The 17,482-nt window shown below is 51.5% G+C and overlaps 1 protein-coding gene across 1 annotated transcript in view; it reads left to right on the forward strand.

Moving 5' to 3' along the window:
- Window positions 1–248: 248 nt before the first annotated feature.
- The window catches only part of LOC144488568 (dynein axonemal heavy chain 2-like), a gene marked incomplete at both ends in the record, with an annotated part of 74,204 nt that continues 56,970 nt past the window's right edge, over window positions 249–17,482 (forward strand). Inside the window, 9 exons of the mRNA XM_078206629.1 lie at window positions 249–454; window positions 1,619–1,748; window positions 3,381–3,563; window positions 3,844–4,058; window positions 7,219–7,365; window positions 7,651–7,807; window positions 11,227–11,466; window positions 13,711–13,899; window positions 16,205–16,352. Of these exons, the coding sequence (XP_078062755.1) occupies window positions 249–454; window positions 1,619–1,748; window positions 3,381–3,563; window positions 3,844–4,058; window positions 7,219–7,365; window positions 7,651–7,807; window positions 11,227–11,466; window positions 13,711–13,899; window positions 16,205–16,352 (1,615 nt within the window). The remainder of the gene's footprint in view (window positions 455–1,618; window positions 1,749–3,380; window positions 3,564–3,843; window positions 4,059–7,218; window positions 7,366–7,650; window positions 7,808–11,226; window positions 11,467–13,710; window positions 13,900–16,204; window positions 16,353–17,482) is intronic.

Consider the following 17,482-nt stretch of genomic DNA (forward strand, 5'->3'; position numbering starts at 1 on the left):
TACAACAACGATCAAACTTTCAGAGAAGTGTTTCATTGGCTGCGGAGTTCTGAAAGGTGCCCGGTGAAATGCCTGCTTTCTGACTCTGAGTTGGGAGATTAATGTCTGTGACAATACACGGCCGTGAGATTTCCCCGACTCAGTCGCAGCCTCAGGGTTGGCCTGTGACAAGCTGCTGTTCATCAATCACTCCTGCTGCAATTCTGTAACACGTCACCGTTTCCCCCCCGCTCCCTCGGCCTGCCCAGGTGTGTGACTGCCAGGAGTTCTTTGCCCGCTGGGAAGATGGGGAACAGACACCACTGCCTTGTTTCGGGGGACATCGCGGACCTGATATCACCCGGAGCCTGCTGGAGATCGAGGCCACCTTTGACAAGAACCTGCAGATGCTCAAACACATGAAGAATGAGATCCTGGATGTAAAGAACACATTCTGGCATGATGAATACAGCAGGTTAGTCTCACTGACCCTGAGGAGATTGCTTTGGGAGCACATTGCCCAGTGTCAAAGCTATTAAATGGTATAGGAGCAGGCAGGGCCCGTTGAGACAGTGTGGCTGTGTGTTTAATCATGGCAGTTCACATCCCCTCCACCTACATCCCTTGTCGTCCTTTCACAGGGGTCAGGGATGGCTCAGTGGGCAGCATGCTCTCACTCCAGAGCTTTGAGCACAGAATCCAGGCTGGTGTGCCCAGTGCCACGGTACTCAGGCAGTGGTGGACCCTTAGAGGGTCAGTACTGAGGAAGTACTGCACTGTGAGAGCGTCAGTGCTGAGGGAGTGCCACACTGTCAGAGGGTCAGTACTGAGGGAGTGCCGCATTGTCAGAGGGTCAGTGCTGAGGGAGTGCCGCACTGTGAGAGCGTCAGTGCTGATGGAGTGCCGCACTGTCAGAGGGTCAGTGCTGAGGGAATGCCGCACTGTCAGAGGGTCAGTGCTAAGGGAGTGCCGCACTGTCAGAGGGTCAGTGCTGAGGGAGTGCCGCACTGTCAGAGGGTCAGTGCTGAGGGAGTGCCGCACTGTCAGAGGGTCAGTACTGAGGGAGTGCCGCACTGTCAGAGGGTCAGTACTGAGGGAGTGCCGCACTGTCAGAGGGTCAGTACTGAGGGAGTGCCGCACTGTCGGGTGGTCAGTGCTGAGGGAGTGCCGCACTGTCAGAGGGTCAGTGCTGAGGGAGTCCCGCACTGTCAGAGGGTCAGTACTGAGGGAGTGCCGCACTGTCAGAGGGTCAGTACTGAGGGAGTGCCGCACTGTCAGAGGGTCAGTACTGAGGGAGTGCCGCACTGTCAGAGGGTCAGGGCTGAGGGAGTGCCGCACTGTCAGAGGGTCAGTACTGAGGGAGTGCTGCACTGTCAGAGGGTCAGTGCTGAGGGAGTGCCGCACTGTCAGAGGGTCAGTACTGAGGGAGTGCCGCACTGTCAGAGGGTCAGTGCTGAGGGAGTGCCGCACTGTCAGAGGGTCAGTGCTGAGGGAGTGCCGCACTGTCAGAGGGTCAGTGCTGAGGGAGTGCCGCACTGTCGGGTGGTCAGTGCTGAGGGAGTGCCGCACTGTCGGGTGGTCAATGCCGCGATGCCTTTACTGCTGAGTTTAACAGCGCCACGCCATCTTTTCTTTTCAGGTTTCGTTCCGCCATCAAAGATCTGGAAGTGATGATGCAGAATCTGATCTCCTCCTCGTTTGAAACCATGACCACGGTGCAGCAAGGGGTGGAGTTCCTGGACGTTTTCCAGCCTCTTTCAAACCGTGAGGTATCTGTCATGTCTATCTGTGAGCAAGCCAGCTTTCCTGGTGTGCATACGGCTGGATAAACTGTGTGCTGCCCGCGTGGAAGGCCCTGGCCTTGGATCAGGTTAGGCAGAAGGAGAGGTGGTCTATTGAAAGATATCAGCTTCTTGGTTGGGGTGAGTGCTGAGAGGTGGTTTGCCCCCTGGGCTGGAGCGTCCAGGATTTGGATGGGGACACGTTGGGTGTCGGGGTCACGGTATCAGGATAAAAGGTTTGTTATTTCAAAATGAGAAATTCCTTGACTCTGTGTTTTGACTCTGTGGAACCCCCTGCCTCAAGACTCGGGGCGTCGCTGGCTGGGCCCAGCGTTCATTGCCCATCCCTAGTCACCCCTTGAGAAGGTGGTGGTGAACCGCCTTGTTGAACCCCCTGCAATCCATGTAGTGTCGCTACACCCACAGTGCCGTTAGGGAGGGAGTTCCAGGATTTTGACCCCAGTGACAGTGAAGGAACGGCCGATATATTTCCCAGTCAGGATGGTGAGTGACTCGGAGGGGAACCTCCAGGTGGTGGCGTTCCCAGGTATCTGCCGCCTTGTCCTTCTGGATGGTGGTTGTGGGTTTGGAAGGTGCTGCCTAAGGAGCCTTGGTGAGTCGCTGCGGTGCATCTTGTAGATGGGACACACGCTGCTACTGAGCGTCGGTGGTGGAGGGAGTGGATGTTTGTGGATGGGGGGCCAATCAAGCGGGGCTGCTTTGTCCTGGATGGGGTCGAGCTTTCGAGAGCATTCGCAGCACACTAATGCCAGTCAATGACCATTTCCCACAAGGGAAAATCGTAAGCATTGCCCCTTGACATTCATTGGCATTATTATCACTGAACCCCCGCCTCCCCCTACTATCAACATCCAGGGGTTACTATTGACCAGAAACTAAACTAGACCCAGCCATATAAACACTGGGGCTACCAGAGCAGGTCAGAGGCTGGGAATCCTGCGGCGAGTAACTCGTCCCCTGACTCCCCAAAGCCTGTCCACCATCGACAAGGCACAAGTCAGGAGTGTGATGGAACACTCCCCACTTGCCTGGATGGGTGCGGCTCCAACAACACTCAAGAAGCTCGACACCATCCAGGACAAAGCAGCCCCGCTTGATTGGCCCCCCATCCACAAACACCACCATCTTCTGAAGCGATTAAGAATGGGCAACAAAAGCTGGCCGAGACAGCGAAGCCTCCATCCCATAAGTGAATTTAAAAAATATTTGGACCCTTGAGGGAATCGCGGGCTTTGGGGATAGGACGGGAAAGTGGAGTTGGGGGAGTATAGCAGCCATAGTCTTACTGAATGTCAGAACGGTTTTGAGGGCCGAATGGCCTAGGCCTGCTCCTGTTTCATATAGAAGGGCCCTCTTAACATGCTGCCTCGCTATCTCGATACAACTACTGGCAGGGTCAGCTGCTCTTCCATTTCGCGGCAAGAGAGTCATAATTTGGAGCAGATTTTTATCCGGGGAATAGCAAGGTGGGGGGAGCTGTATGCCACCCCCCCTCCCTACGGCGGGGGAGTTGGAAGTGAGGAGTTTGGCCCTCTTGGCAGGGTGTCAGTGCCTGGCTTTGACCGAGAGTTACAATGCAGAGCATCCTGTGCTTCACAGACCATCAAGCGGACCATTGATAAGAAGACAGTGGAGGTCTACATCCTGTTCAGTGATGAGCTCGCGTGGGTGAACAAAGACCTGAACAGGAAGGCCATGCACTTGGCCCCACAGATGCCCCGCTTTGCTGGCCAGGCGCACTGGGCTCGCTCTCTCCGCCGTCGCATCGATAGGTCGATGCAGGTAAGCTACATCTTTCCAAAAGCCAACCGATCCGTCTGGCCGGGACGGCCAGCCTGTGTGCTGGGACGGCCAGCCTGTGTGCCGGGACGGCCAGGCTGAGTTTCTGGATTAATAGTCTAGCGGTAATACCACTCGGCCGTCGCCTCCCAACTGCCCTTCTGAAATGGCTGAGTGGGACGCTCAGTTCAGGGGGCAATTAGGGATGGGCAATAAATGCTGGCCTTGCCAGCGATGCCCACGAATGAATAAAAGAAAATAATCTCTGTTTCACCACCCACAGTTCCTGGTACAAGCCACTTTCCTGCCCAAAATTGGCTTGGGTGAGGAGACGATGGTGTTCTTCCAGACACTGGAGCAGTCCCTGGACGAATTTGTGCGCAAGATCTTCACGGATTGGACGGTCAACATCGACCGTGAATGCATAAAGCGTCTGGAGAGACCCCTGATGATCCGGAACCTCGAGGATAGGGGCAAGCTCAGCGTAAACTTCGACATGTGAGTTTTACAATACCTGAAACGAGGGGCCAACAAAATGCCGGCTGGTTGGAATCAAACCGATAATGCTGGCTAAGTAGCTGACTGGCAGCGTAAGTCAGTGCTGTCGACACGGGATGAGGTGTGTGGGGCTGTCCCTAACGTACACAAAAGTGGAAAGCTGCAACTGCCAAGTGGCCCGTAGTGAATATCCTGGTGATATTCATATCCACCTCTTGTTTCTCTGTTGTTCTCGTATCCCCACCTCCCCCCCCCACCTTGTCTCCATCCATCCCTCTTACTCTGTTCCCCTTTACATAGATTCTATGGTACTCTTGAGAGGGAGTTAGGCCAGTTGAGTTTCTATCCTGCCCCATTCTTAGGGCACCTGGAGCACTGCGCACAGTTTTAGTCCCTGTACTTGAGGAAGGATATAAATGCATTCGAGGCAGTTCAGAGAAGGTTCACTGGGTTGATTCCAGGGATGAAGGACTTGTCTTCTGAAGAGAGATTGAGCAATTGAAGGTCTATACTCGCTGGAATTTAGAAGAATGGGAGGAGATCTAACTGAGGTTCCAACTAGAGAGGGGGCTATACTGGACCTAGTACTGGGGAATGAGCCCGGTCAGGTCATCAAAGTTTCAGTGGGGTAACATGTGGCGAACAGTGACCACAATTCTGTAAACTTTCGGATAGTCATGGAAAAGGATGAGTGTTGTCCTATGGGTAAGGTGCTGAATTGGGGAAAGGCTAACTACAGCCGGATTGGGCAGGCTTTGGTGGCTGTTGATTGGGAGAGGCTGTTCGATGGTAAATCCACATCTGGCATGTGGGAGTCTTTTAAGGAGCAGTTGATAGGAGTGCAGGATAGGCATGTGCCTGTAAAAAGGAAGGACAGGAAAGGTAGGATTCGAGAACCGTGGATAACCAGAGAAATTGTGGGTTTAATCAAAAAGAAAAAAGAGGCATACATAAGGTCCAGGCAGCTAAAAACAGATGGAGCACTGGAGGAATACAGAGAAAGTCGAAAAGAACTCAAACAGGGAGTTAGAAGGGCAAAAAGGGGTCACGAAATGTCCTTGGCAGACAGGATTAAGGAGAATCCCAAGGCATTTTATACATATGTTAGGAACAAAAGGGTTGTCAGAGAAAGAGTCGGACCTCTCAGGGACAAAGGAGGGGAATTATGCTTAGAACCCAAGGAAGTAGGTGAGATCCTAAATGAATACTTTGCATCAGTATTCACAAAGGAGAGGGACACGTTGATTGGTAGTGTCTCTGAGGGATGTGTAGACCCGTTAGAACAAATCGCAATTACAAGGGAGGAAGTGTTAGGTGTATTAGGAAGCATTAAGGTAGACAAATCCCCAGGGCCAGATGGCATCTATCCTAGATTACTGAGAGAGACAAGAGATGAAATTGCTGGGCCTCTAACAGAAATCTTTGTTTCTTCATTGGACACAGGTGAGGTCCCAGAGGATTGGAGGATAGCAAATGTGGTCCCGTTATTTAAGAAGGGTAGCAAGGATAACCCGGGTAATTATAGGCCAGTGAGCTTGACGTCCGTGGTAGGGAAACTGTTGGAGAAGATTCTTAGAGATAGGATCTATACACATTTAGAACTGAATAGTCTCATTAGCGATAGACAACATGGTTTTGTACGATGGAGGTCATGCCTCACAAATTTGGTTGAGTCTTTTGAGGAGGTGACAAAAATGATTGATGAGGGAAGGGCCATCTACATGGATTTTAGTAAAGCATTTGACAAGGTCCCTCATGGCAGGCCGGTGCAAAAGGTTAAATCTCACGGGATCAAAGTTGAACTAGCTAGATGAGTACAGAACTGGCTTGGCCATAGAAGACAGAGGGTAGCAGTGGAGGGGTCTTTTTCTGATTGGAGGTCTGTGACTAGTGGTGTTCCGCAGGGCTCTGTCCTGGGACCTCTACTGTTTGTGATATATATAAATGATTTGGAAAAAGATGTACCTGGTCTGATTAGTAAGTTTGCGGACGACACAAAGATTGCTGGAGTTGCGGACAGTGATGAACATTGTCAGAGAATACAGCAGGATATAGATAGGCTGGAATATTGGGCGGAGAAATGGCAGATGGAATTTAATCCAGATAAATGCGAAGTGATGCATTTTGGTAGATCTAATGCAGGGGGGAGCTATACAATAAATGGCAGAACCATCAGGAGTATAGACACACAGGGGGATCTGGGTGTACAAGTCCACAGATCCTTAAAGGTGGCAGCACAGGTGGAGAGGGTGGTGAAGAAGGCATATGGCACGCTTGCCTTTATTGGATGGGGCATAGAATATAAAAGTTGGCGTATGATGTTGCAGTTATATAAAACGTTGGTTAGGCCACATTTGGAATACTGCGTCCAGTTCTGGTCGCCACACTGCCAGAAGGACTTGGAGGCTTTGGAGAGAGTGCAGAGGAGGTTTACCAGGATGTTGCCTGGTATGGAGGGTCTTAGCTATGAGGAGAGATTGAGTAAACTAGGGTTGTTCTCCCTGGAAAGACGGAGGTTGAGGGGCGACCTAATAGAAGTTTATAAAATTATGAAGGGCACAGATAGGGTGAACAGTTGGAAGCTTTTTCCCAGGTCGGAAATGACAAACACAAGGGGTCACAAGTTGAAGGTAAGGGGGGCAAGGTTCAACACAGATATGCGGGGGACGTATTTTACACAGAGGGTGGTGGGGGCCTGGAATGCACTACCAAGCAAGATGGATGAGGAGACACAAGAGGATCATTTAAGACTTATCTAGATAGTCACATGAACAGACTGGGAATAGAGGGATATAAATGGATGGTCTAGTTAGGAACACATGATTGGTGCAGGCTTGGAGGGCCGAAGGGCCTGTTCCTGTGCTGTATTGTTCTTTTTTTGTTGTTCTTTGTTGAGGTTTATAAGATGCGAAAGGGGATTGACAGGGTAGATATAGAGGGGATGGTTCCCCTTGGATATTCTAGAACGGAAGGGGCAGGGAAGCGGAGATGGAGAGGTTTTTAATTAGCAGCGGGGATGAAGGGTTATGGGGAAGGGGCAGGGAAGTGGAGATGAGACCGAGGTGAGATCAGCCACAATGGGATTGAATGGCGGAGCGTGCCCGATGGGCTGAATGGCCCACCCCTGATCCTCGCTCTGATGTTCCTCTGTTCTTTACAGGTACCTGTTGGAGCTGTTCAATGAAATCCATTACTGGGAGCGCTTGGCCTTTGAGATCCCTCACTACGTTATGGAGGTCTACCAGCGGAGGGAAGACCTGAGGATGCTCCGGGAGATTGTTTTCCTGGTGGTCTGTGATTATAACAGGTCAGTGCAGGCGGAGAGTGGAACCATTAACAGTGTCGTGGACGTGAGCCCCCCTACACCAAGTTACAATTCACCATCCTGCCCCTGCTTATTGTGTATACTTCTGAATCCACCCTGTCCATGCCCCTCATTAGCTGGTGATCCACTTGAATCACTATGACTCGACACAAACTGAAATCATGCCTGTTGCCTTTGGAGCTTTATGCTCACAGTGTGTGAACAAATGTATAACGGTGTGAAGATTGGGTCCTTCAGCACTCTGTAACAGGCTGCTTGTCATTCTAGAATCCTTGATGAGTTGACGAAAGAGCAGCGGAACCTCTTCCGAGACAGAATCAAATTCCTGGACAAGAAAATAGCGCCGGGGCTGTCGAAGCTCCAGTGGTCAGCCAGGACGCTGTCCACTTACTTCATTGATGAATGTCGAATGCAAGCTAGACAGGTAATGTTACCAGTCAGATAGTCACTCAGCGTCCAGTGAGATACTCACTCAGCGTCCAGTGAGATAGTCACTCAGCGTCCAGTGAGATAGTCACTCAGCGTCCAGTGAGATAGTCACTCAGCGTCCAGTGAGATAGTCACTCAGCGTCCAGTGAGATAGTCACTCAGCGTCCAGTGAGATAGTCACTCAGCGTCCAGTGAGATAGTCACTCAGCGTCCAGTGGGATAGTCACTCAGCGTCCAGTGAGATAGTCACTCAGCGTCCAGTGAGATAGTCACTCAGCGTCCAGTGAGATAGTCACTCAGCGTCCAGTGAGATAGTCACTCAGCGTCCAGTGAGATAGTCACTCAGCGTCCAGTGAGATAGTCACTCAGCGTCCAGTGAGATTGTCGCTCAGCGTCCAGTGAGATAGTCACTCAGCGTCCAGTGAGATAGTCACTCAGCGTCCAGTGAGATACTCACTCAGCGTCCAGTGAGATACTCACTCAGCGTCCAGTGAGATAGTCGCTCAGCGTCCAGTGAGATACTCACTCAGCGTCCAGTGAGATAGTCGCTCAGCGTCCAGTGAGATACTCACTCAGCGTCCAGTGAGATACTCACTCAGCGTCCAGTGAGATACTCACTCAGCGTCCAGTGAGATACTCACTCAGCGTCCAGTGAGATACTCACTCAGCGTCCAGTGAGATACTCACTCAGCGTCCAGTGAGATAGTCGCTCAGCGTCCAGTGAGATAGTCACTCAGCGTCCAGTGAGATAGTCACTCAGCGTCCAGTGAGATAGTCACTCAGCGTCCAGTGAGATACTCACTCAGTGTCCAGTCAGACAGTCACTCAGCGTCCAGTGAGATAGTCGCTCAGCGTCCAGTGAGATACTCACTCAGCGTCCAGTGAGATACTCACTTAGCATCCAGTGAGATACTCGTTCAGCGTCCAGTGAGATACTCACTCAGCGTCCAGTGAGATAGTCACTCAGCATCCAGTGAGATACTCACTCAGCGTCCAGTGAGATACTCACTCAGCGTCCAGTGAGATAGTCGCTCAGCGTCCAGTGTGATAGTCACTCAGCATCCAGTGAGATACTCACTCAGCGTCCAGTGAGATACTCACTCAGCGTCCAGTGAGATAGTCGCTCAGCGTCCAGTGAGATACTCACTCAGCGTCCAGTGAGATACTCACTCAGCGTCCAGTGAGATAGTCGCTCAGCGTCCAGTGTGATAGTCACTCAGCATCCAGTGAGATACTCACTCAGCGTCCAGTGAGATACTCACTCAGCGTCCAGTGAGATAGTCGCTCAGCGTCCAGTGAGATACTCACTCAGCGTCCAGTGAGATACTCACTCAGCGTCCAGTGAGATACTCGTTCAGCGTCCAGTGAGATAGTCGCTCAGCGTCCAGTGAGATAGTCGCTCAGCGTCCAGTGAGATCCTTGCTCAGCGTCCAGTGAGATACTCACTCAGAATCCAGTGAGATACTCACTCAGAGTCCAGTGAGATACTCACTCAGAGTCCAGTGAGATACTCACTCAGAGTCCAGTGAGATACTCACTCAGCGTCCAGTGAGATAGTCGCTGTATCTTTCTCTACGTAGTCAATAACTAACAAGTGATTTCTGCTAATATTTACAGTCTGTTAACTGTATAGTATTTGGAAGGCTCCCCAGGGACTGTGTCAGCATTTACAGGGGGTCCCCGGGGAGTGTGTCAGTATTTACAGGGGGTCCCTGGGGAGTGTGTCAGTATTTACAGGGGGTCCCCGGGGAGTGTGTCAGTATTTACAGGGGGACCGGGAAGTGTGTCAGTATTTACAGGGGGACCGGGTGTGTGTCAGTATTTACAGGGGGTCCCTGGGGAGTGTGTCAGTATTTACAAGGGGGTTCCTGGGGAGTGTGTCAGTATTTACAGGGGGTCCCTGGGGAGTGTGTCAGTATTTACAGGGGGTCCCCGGGGAGTGTGTCAGTATTTACAGGGGGACCGGGTGTGTGTCAGTATTTACAGGGGGTCCCTGGGGAGTGTGTCAGTATTTACAGGGGGGTCCCTGGGGAGTGTGTCAGTATTTACAGGGAGTCCCCAGGGGAATGTGTCAGTATTTACAGGGGGTCCCCGGGGAGTGTGTCAGTATTTACAGGGGGTTCCCGGGGGAGTGTGTCAGTATTTACAGGGGGTTCCCGGGGGAGTGTGTCAGTATTTACAGGGGGTTCCCGGGGGAGTGTGTCAGTATTTACAGGGGGTCTCCGGGGAGTGTGTCAGTATTTACACGGGGTCCTGGGGAGTGTGTCAGTATTTACAGGGGGACCCGGGGAGTGTGTCAGTATTTACAGGGGGTCCCCGGGAAGTGTGTCAGTATTTACAGGGAGTCCCCAGGGGAATGTGTCAGTATTTACAGGGGGATCCCGGGGAGTGTGTCAGTGTTTACAGGGGGTCCCGGGGAGTGTGTCAGTATTTACAGGGGGGTCCCGGGGAGTGTGTCAGTATTTACAGGGGGGTCCCCGGGAAGTGTGTCAGTATTTACACGGGGTCCTGGGGCGTGTGTCAGTACTTACACGGGGTCCTGGGGAGTGTGTCAGTATTTACAGGGGGACCCGGGGTGTGTGTCAGTATTTACAGGGGGTCCCCGGGTAATGTGTCAGTATTTACACGGGGTCCTGGGGAGTGTGTCAGTATTTACAGGGGGACCCGGGGTGTGTGTCAGTATTTACAGGGGGACCCGGGGTGTATGTCAGTATTTACAGGGGGTCCCCAGGGGGAGTGTGTCAGTATTTACAGGGGGTCCCCGGGGAGTGTGTCAGTATTTACAGGGGGTCCCTGGGGAGTGTGTCAGTATTTACAGGGGGTCCCGGGAGAGTGTGTCAGTATTTACAGGGGGTCCTTGGGAGTGTGTCAGTATTTACAGGGGGTCCCCGGGGAGTGTGTCAGTATTTACAGGGAGTCCCCGGGGAGTGTGTCAGTATTTACAGGGAGTCCCCGGGGAGTGTGTCAGTGTTTACAGGGAGTCCCCGGGGAGTGTCAGTATTTACAGGAGGTCCCCGGGGTGTATGTAAGTATTTACAGGGGGATCCCGGGGAGTGTGTCAGTATTTACAGGGGATCCCGGGGTGTATGTCAGTATTTACAGGGGGATCCCGGGGAGTGTGTCAGTATTTACAGGGGGATCCCGGGGAGTGTGTCACTATTCACAGGAGGTCCTCGGGAGTGTATCACTCTATGCAGGGCGTTCCTAGAATGAGGGAAAAAGGAATCGAAGGAGATGTTGACTGAGATGGAGAGGAGCTGGAAGGAGACTTGCCAAGAGCAGAAACAACAGTCTGGTCCAGTTGGGCCAAATGGCCTGTTTGTGTGCTGTAAATTCTGTGTGGATTGATATCTCTGAATCTTGTTAATGTGAGAGACCAGAGCGTTTATTATCGTGATCTGTATCCCCACTTAGCTGCAGCTGACAATCGATGAGTACAAAGCCTCGAGCCTGGCCATTAAACAGTACGCCTACCAGATGAGTGAAATGTTGCTGGTGCTTATCGACAGCAAGCGCACGTACAATGACAAGGAGTTCCAAGACGCACAGCAAGCCCACCAAGAAAAGGTCCAGAACAAACTCTTAAAACTACACAAGGAGATCGTCACCATCATGCGCCAAACATATCTCGTCTTTAAGAATGATGGGTCTGAGGTGAGTATGATGTGCTGTGATGTATTTATACAATGACTTTCCGTATCCCTCCGTGGCGGCCAGGCAAGTTGAAGCAGTCGGTCGGACTAGAGTGATAGAGGTTTACGGCATGGAAACAGGCCCTTCGGCCCAACTTGTCCATGCCGCCCCTTTTTTTTAAAATCCCGAAGCTCGTCCCAATTCCCCGCTGACAGGAAGGCTTATAGAATCCTTGGGGTTATGGAGTCATTGAGTGTAAAAGCAAGGACTTGATGCTACATCTCTAGAACTGCTGCCTCACAGCGCCAGGGACCCGGCTTCGATTCCCAGCTGGGGTCACTGTCTGTGTGGAGTCTGCACGTTCTCCCCGTGTCTGCGTGGGTTTCCTCCGGGTGCTCCGGTTTCCTCCCACAGTCTGAAAGACGTGCTGGTTAGGGTGCATTGGCCGTGCTAAATTCTCCCTCCAGTGTTACCCGAACAGGCACCGGAGTGTGGCGACTAGGGGGATTTTCACAGTCACTTCATTGGTCATTGGTCAGTGCACATTTTTGGAGTATTGTGTTCAGTTCTGAGCACCTTATTTAAGGAAGGATGTTAAAGCCCTGCAGAGTGCAAAGGAGATTCACTCGAATGATACCAGGAATGAGGAATTCGAGATAACAGGGAAGGTTAGAGAGATTGGGCTCATTTACCTTGGAGCAGAGAAGATGAAGAGGTGATCGTATTGAGGTGCTGAAAGTGATGGGGTGAAGAAAGATATTCTGTTTCCACCAGTTGGTGCGTCAGTGGCTCGCTGTCACAATCCCAAGGTGGTCAGCAAGCGAGCTGGGAGCAGAAACCTCTTGACTCGGGAGAGCTGTTGGGATTTGGAATGCACTGCCTGCGAGAGGGGTGGACACGGATTCCATAGGAGGTTTCTAAAGAGAGCTGGATACACATTGGAAGATGAATATAGAGGGCTACGGAGAATGGGACTAGCTCTTTTGGGAGCTGGCGCAGCCACGATGGGCCGAATGGCCTCCTTCTGTGCTGTAATAGTCTATGGTTCTATCTTTTCTCCACCTTAATTGCTACCCATGGTTCCTATCTCTCAGAGACTGTGGCTCTCACCTCACACTCAAATGGAATGCTACAGGGAATGAGCCCTGCGTGAGGCAGTGCCGTACCTCCGTTCATACCCAAAGGAAGCGGTTCAGTCCGTTCTCCATCCACTCGCCGCTGCCCTGTACTGATCGTTCCTCCGAGTGACATGTGGCAGCTGGAAATCCCTCACTGCCGGCATCCGTTTTGAGCACTGAGGGGGTAAAAAGGCTCAAGGCTGTTTGGCTGCCTCTGTGAGGAGTGGGCGTTTGGGCAAAAGATTATCGCGAGCCCCAGCCTGAGACGCAGTCCCTTCAGACAGAGTGCTGGGGGACATCCTACATAAATACAAAAGCAGCAGCGGTGAGCACTGCTGTCTCACTGCGCCAGGGACCCGGGTTCAATTCTAGCCTCGGGTCACTGTCTGTGTGGAGTTTGCACATTCTCCCCGTGTCTGCGTGGATTTCCCCCGGGTGCTCCGGTTTCCTCCCACAGTCCAAAGATGTGCAGGTTACGTGCATTGGCCGTGCTAAATTGCCCCTTAGTGTCAGGGGGACTAGCTAGGGTAAATGCATGGGGTTATGAGGATAGGACACAGGTGGGTTTGTGGTAAATTGCCCCTTAATGTCCAAAAGTATGTAGGTTAGGTGGATTGGCCATGCTAAATTGCCCCTTAGTGTCCAAAAGTATGTAGGTTAGGTGGATTGGCCATGCTAAATTGCCCCTTAGTGTCCAAAGATGTGCAGGTTAGGTGGATTGGCCGTGCTAAATTGGCCCTTAGTGTCCAAAGATGTGAAGGTTAGGTGGATTGGCCATGCTAATTGAGTGGGGTTATGGGGATAGGGCAGAGTTGGGCCTGGATAAGATGCTCTGGTGGAGAGTCGGTGCAGACCCGATGGGCTGAATAGCCTCCTGCACTGTAGGAACTCTCTGATTCTACAAGCAGTGGGACAGTGGGGCCACCATGCTGATTGATGTTAATCACACCGCCCTGAAGGAGGCCATTCCCACGAGGCCCACTCCACTCTGCTCTCTTTCCCTTTGACTTTGTGATTCTCTTCCCCTTCAAATATTTATCCAGCTCCTTTTTGGAAATGGCCAGCTTTGCTCGTCTCGTCGGTTTGACGCTTGCTGTGATTTTGATGTCTAATCTCCCTTTCGATCTTGCTCCCCGTGGATTTACAGGTGCAGCACTTTTGGCTGAATTATGCCAAGAAAGTTGACCGAATGGTGGAAGAAGCCTTCAGACTGAACATTAAACGGTCGCTGCAGGAGCTGTCCAAGGCCATCAACGGGGACCCCAAATCCACGCCCAACGCTCTCTTCAGGGTGATGGTGATCCTTCTGGATGATACACTGGGCAGTCCGCCACGGGTAAGGCCATTTCACCGCCTGCTGCATTCAGTGTGGAGCTCCCACACTCCCGTGAACCCATGGAAGGTCGAGGGTGGCCAGATCGACATGTTTACCACACAGAACAAAGATCAGTACAGCACAGGAACAGGCCCTTCGGCCCACCAAGCCCGCACCAACACATGACACCTTTCTAAACTAAAGACCTTTTGCCTCTACGCGGTCCGTATCCCTCTATCCCCCTCCTATTCATGTATCTGTCAAGGTGCCTCTTAAACGTTGCTATTGTAGCTGCTTCTACCACCTCCTCTGGCAGCGCATTCCAGGCACTTACCACCCTCTGTGTAAAATATTTACCCCTCACATCTCCTTTAAACTTTCCCCCTTTTACCTTAAACCCATATCCCCCAGTAATCAACACTCCTACCCTGGGAAAAAGACTCCAACTATCCATTCTATCTATCATTTTGTAAACTTCTATCAGGTCGCCCCTCAGCCTCCGATGTTCAAGTGAAAACAACCCAAGTTTGTCCAGTCTCTCCTCACAGCGAATATCCTCCAGACCAGGCAACGCCCTGGTAGATCTTTTCTGTACTCTCTCCAAAGCCTCCACATCCTTCTCTTAGTGTGCTGACCAGAACTGTACACAATTTTCCAAATGTGGCCGAACCAAAGTTCTATACAGCTGCAACATGACTTGCCAATTTTTATACCCAATGCCCCGGCTGATGAACACAGTAAGAAGTCTCACAACACCAGGTTAAAGTCCAACAGGTTTATTTGGCAGCACTAGGAGATGAAAGCAAGCCTGCCGTATGCCTTCTTGACCACCTTATCCACTTGCGTGGCCACTTTCAGGGAATTGTGGACCTGTACGCCCAGATCCCTTTGTTAATGCTTCTAAGGGTTCTGCCATTTATTGTACACTTCCCTCCTGCATTAGACTTTCAAAATGCATCATCTCACATTTGCCCAGATTAAATTCCATCTGCCATTCCCCGCCCAAGTCTCCAGCCTATCTATATCCTCCTGTTTCCTCTGGCAATCCTCCTCACTATCCGCAGCTCCCCCAATCTCTGTGTCGTCTGCAAAGTTACTAATCAGATCAGCTACATTTGGGGTGGCATGGTGGCACAGTAGTTAGCACTGCTGCCTCACAGAGCCAGGGCCCTGGGTTCAATTCCGGGTCACTGTCTGTGTGGAGTCTGCACGTTCTCCCTGTGTCTGCGTGGGTTTCCTCCGGGTGCTCCGGTTTCCTCCCACAGTCCAAAGATGTGCGGGTTAGCTGGATTGGCCGTGCTAAATTGCCCCTTAGTGTGCAAAGATGTGCGGGTTAGGTGGATTGGCCATGCTAAATTTCCCCTGAGTGTCCAAAGATCATAGAATCATAGAAACCCTACAGTGCAGAAATAGGTCATTTGGCCCATCGAGTCTGCACCGACCACAATCCTACTCAGGCCCTACCCTCATATCCCTTCATATTTACCCGTTAATCCCTCATACTTACGCATCTCAGGACACTAAGGGGCAATTTTAGCATGGCCAATCAACCTAACCCGCACATCTTTGGACTGTGGGAGGATCCCGGAGCACCCAGAGGAAACCCACGCAGACACGGGGAGAACGTGCAAACTCCACACAGACAGTGACCCGAGCCGGGAATCAAACCCAGGTCCCTGGAGCTGTGAGGCAGCAGTGCTAACCACTGTGCCAGTGTGCTGCAGGTTACGGTGCAGTTTAGGTGGATTGGCCATGCTAAAGTGTCCCTTAGTGTCCAAAGATGTATAGGTTAGGGTGATTGGCCGTGCTAAATTGCCCCTTAGTGTCCAAAGATGTGCAGGTTAGGTGGATTGGCCATGCTAAATTGCCCCTTAGTGTCAGGGGGATTTGGAGGATAAATATGTGGGGTTACGGAGATAGAGCCTGGGTGGGATTGTTGTCAGTGCAGACTCGATGGGCCGTATGGCTTCTTCGGCACTGTAGATTTTATGATTCTTCTGCAAATCATTTATATATATCACAAAGACGGTGGAAGATTTGGTCGAATAGACAACTAGAGAAACGGTTTCCTCTGATGGTGCTGGGGGGGCTGGGGGGTGGGGGAGGTGGTGGACGAAGCTGGCGCTGTTACTTGTCAAACTATTTTGTTTGGGGGTAAGGATATTTCTGAAACAAGGATCAAGGCAGAGTTGACGCGCTGGTCCAGCACGAGCTGATCGAATGTGGAACGTGCTGAAGGGGCTGAATGGCCTCCCCGTTCCGTCGTGGGTTTGTGTTGTCGGGGCAGCTGCTAATCCTCTGCTGACCTGCCCCTCCCTCCCCCCAGGTGGAATTCTCCCCAACTCTCTCTCGGCTCGCAAACGTTGTCAACAGCATCAGCTTTCAGATTAAGAACACCCTCTCCATCTTCAAGCGGATCCCAGAGCTACTGACCAGGAGGAAGTCAATCCTCATTCCTGTCCACCAAAACATCGGTAAGCGGCAACTGCGCGGCCCCACGTTAAAATCCGAGCAGGTAGCGTGGCTCCTGAGTGACACCTATCTCAAAGGTATCACATCACAAAACCACGATGTGGAGATGCCGGCGTTGGACTGGGGTAAGCACAGTAAGAAGTTTTACAACACCGGTTTATTTGGAATCACGAGCTTTCGGAGCGCTGCTCCTTCATCAGGTGAGTGTTCATCAGGTTACTACATCACAAAACGTCAGACCATGAAACGCCACTCTGCAACATATCTTTTTTCTTAATAGCATAGAAGGAGGCCATTCGGCCCATCGAGTCTGCACCGACCACAATCCCATCCAGGCCCTGTCCCCTTAACCCCTTGTCATCCCCCTGACACTAAGGGGCAATTTAGCATGGCTAATCCACTTAACCTGTACAACTTTGGACACTAAGGGGCAATTTCCCATGGCCAATCCCCCTAACCCACACATCTTTGGACACTAAGGGGCAATTTAGCATGGCCAATCCACTTAACCTGTACATCTTTGGACACTAAGGGGCAATTTAGAACATAGAACATAGAAAAACTACAGCACAAACAGGCCCTTCGGCCCACAAGTTGTGCCGAACACATCCCTACCTTCTAGACCTACCTATAACCCTCCATCCTATTACGCTCCATGTACTCATCCAGGAGTCTCTTAAAAGACCCCATTGAGTTCGCCTTCACCACCACTGACGGCAGCCGATTCCACTCGCCCACCACCCTCTGTGTGAAAAACTTACCCCTAACATCTCCCCTGTACCTACCCCCCAGCACCCTAAACCTGTGTCCTCTCGTAGCAGCCATTTCCACCCGATCTATGCCTCTCAACATCTTATATACCTCTATTAGGTCTCCTCTCATCCTACGTCTCTCCAAGGAGAGAAGACTGAGCTCCATCAACCTATCCTCATAAGGCATGCCACTCAATCCAGGCAACATCCTTGTAAATCTCCTCTGCACCCTTTCAATCTTTTCCACATCCTTCCTGTAATGAGGCGACCAGAACTGAGCACAGTACTCCAGGTGGGGTCTGACGAGGGTCTTATATAGCTGCATCATTATCCCAATTTAGCATGGCCAATTCACCTAACCTACACATCTTTGGACAGTA

Source organism: Mustelus asterias, unplaced genomic scaffold, assembly GCF_964213995.1.
Source record: "Mustelus asterias unplaced genomic scaffold, sMusAst1.hap1.1 HAP1_SCAFFOLD_1668, whole genome shotgun sequence".
In the NCBI taxonomy this organism is placed as follows: Eukaryota; Metazoa; Chordata; class Chondrichthyes; order Carcharhiniformes; family Triakidae; genus Mustelus; species Mustelus asterias.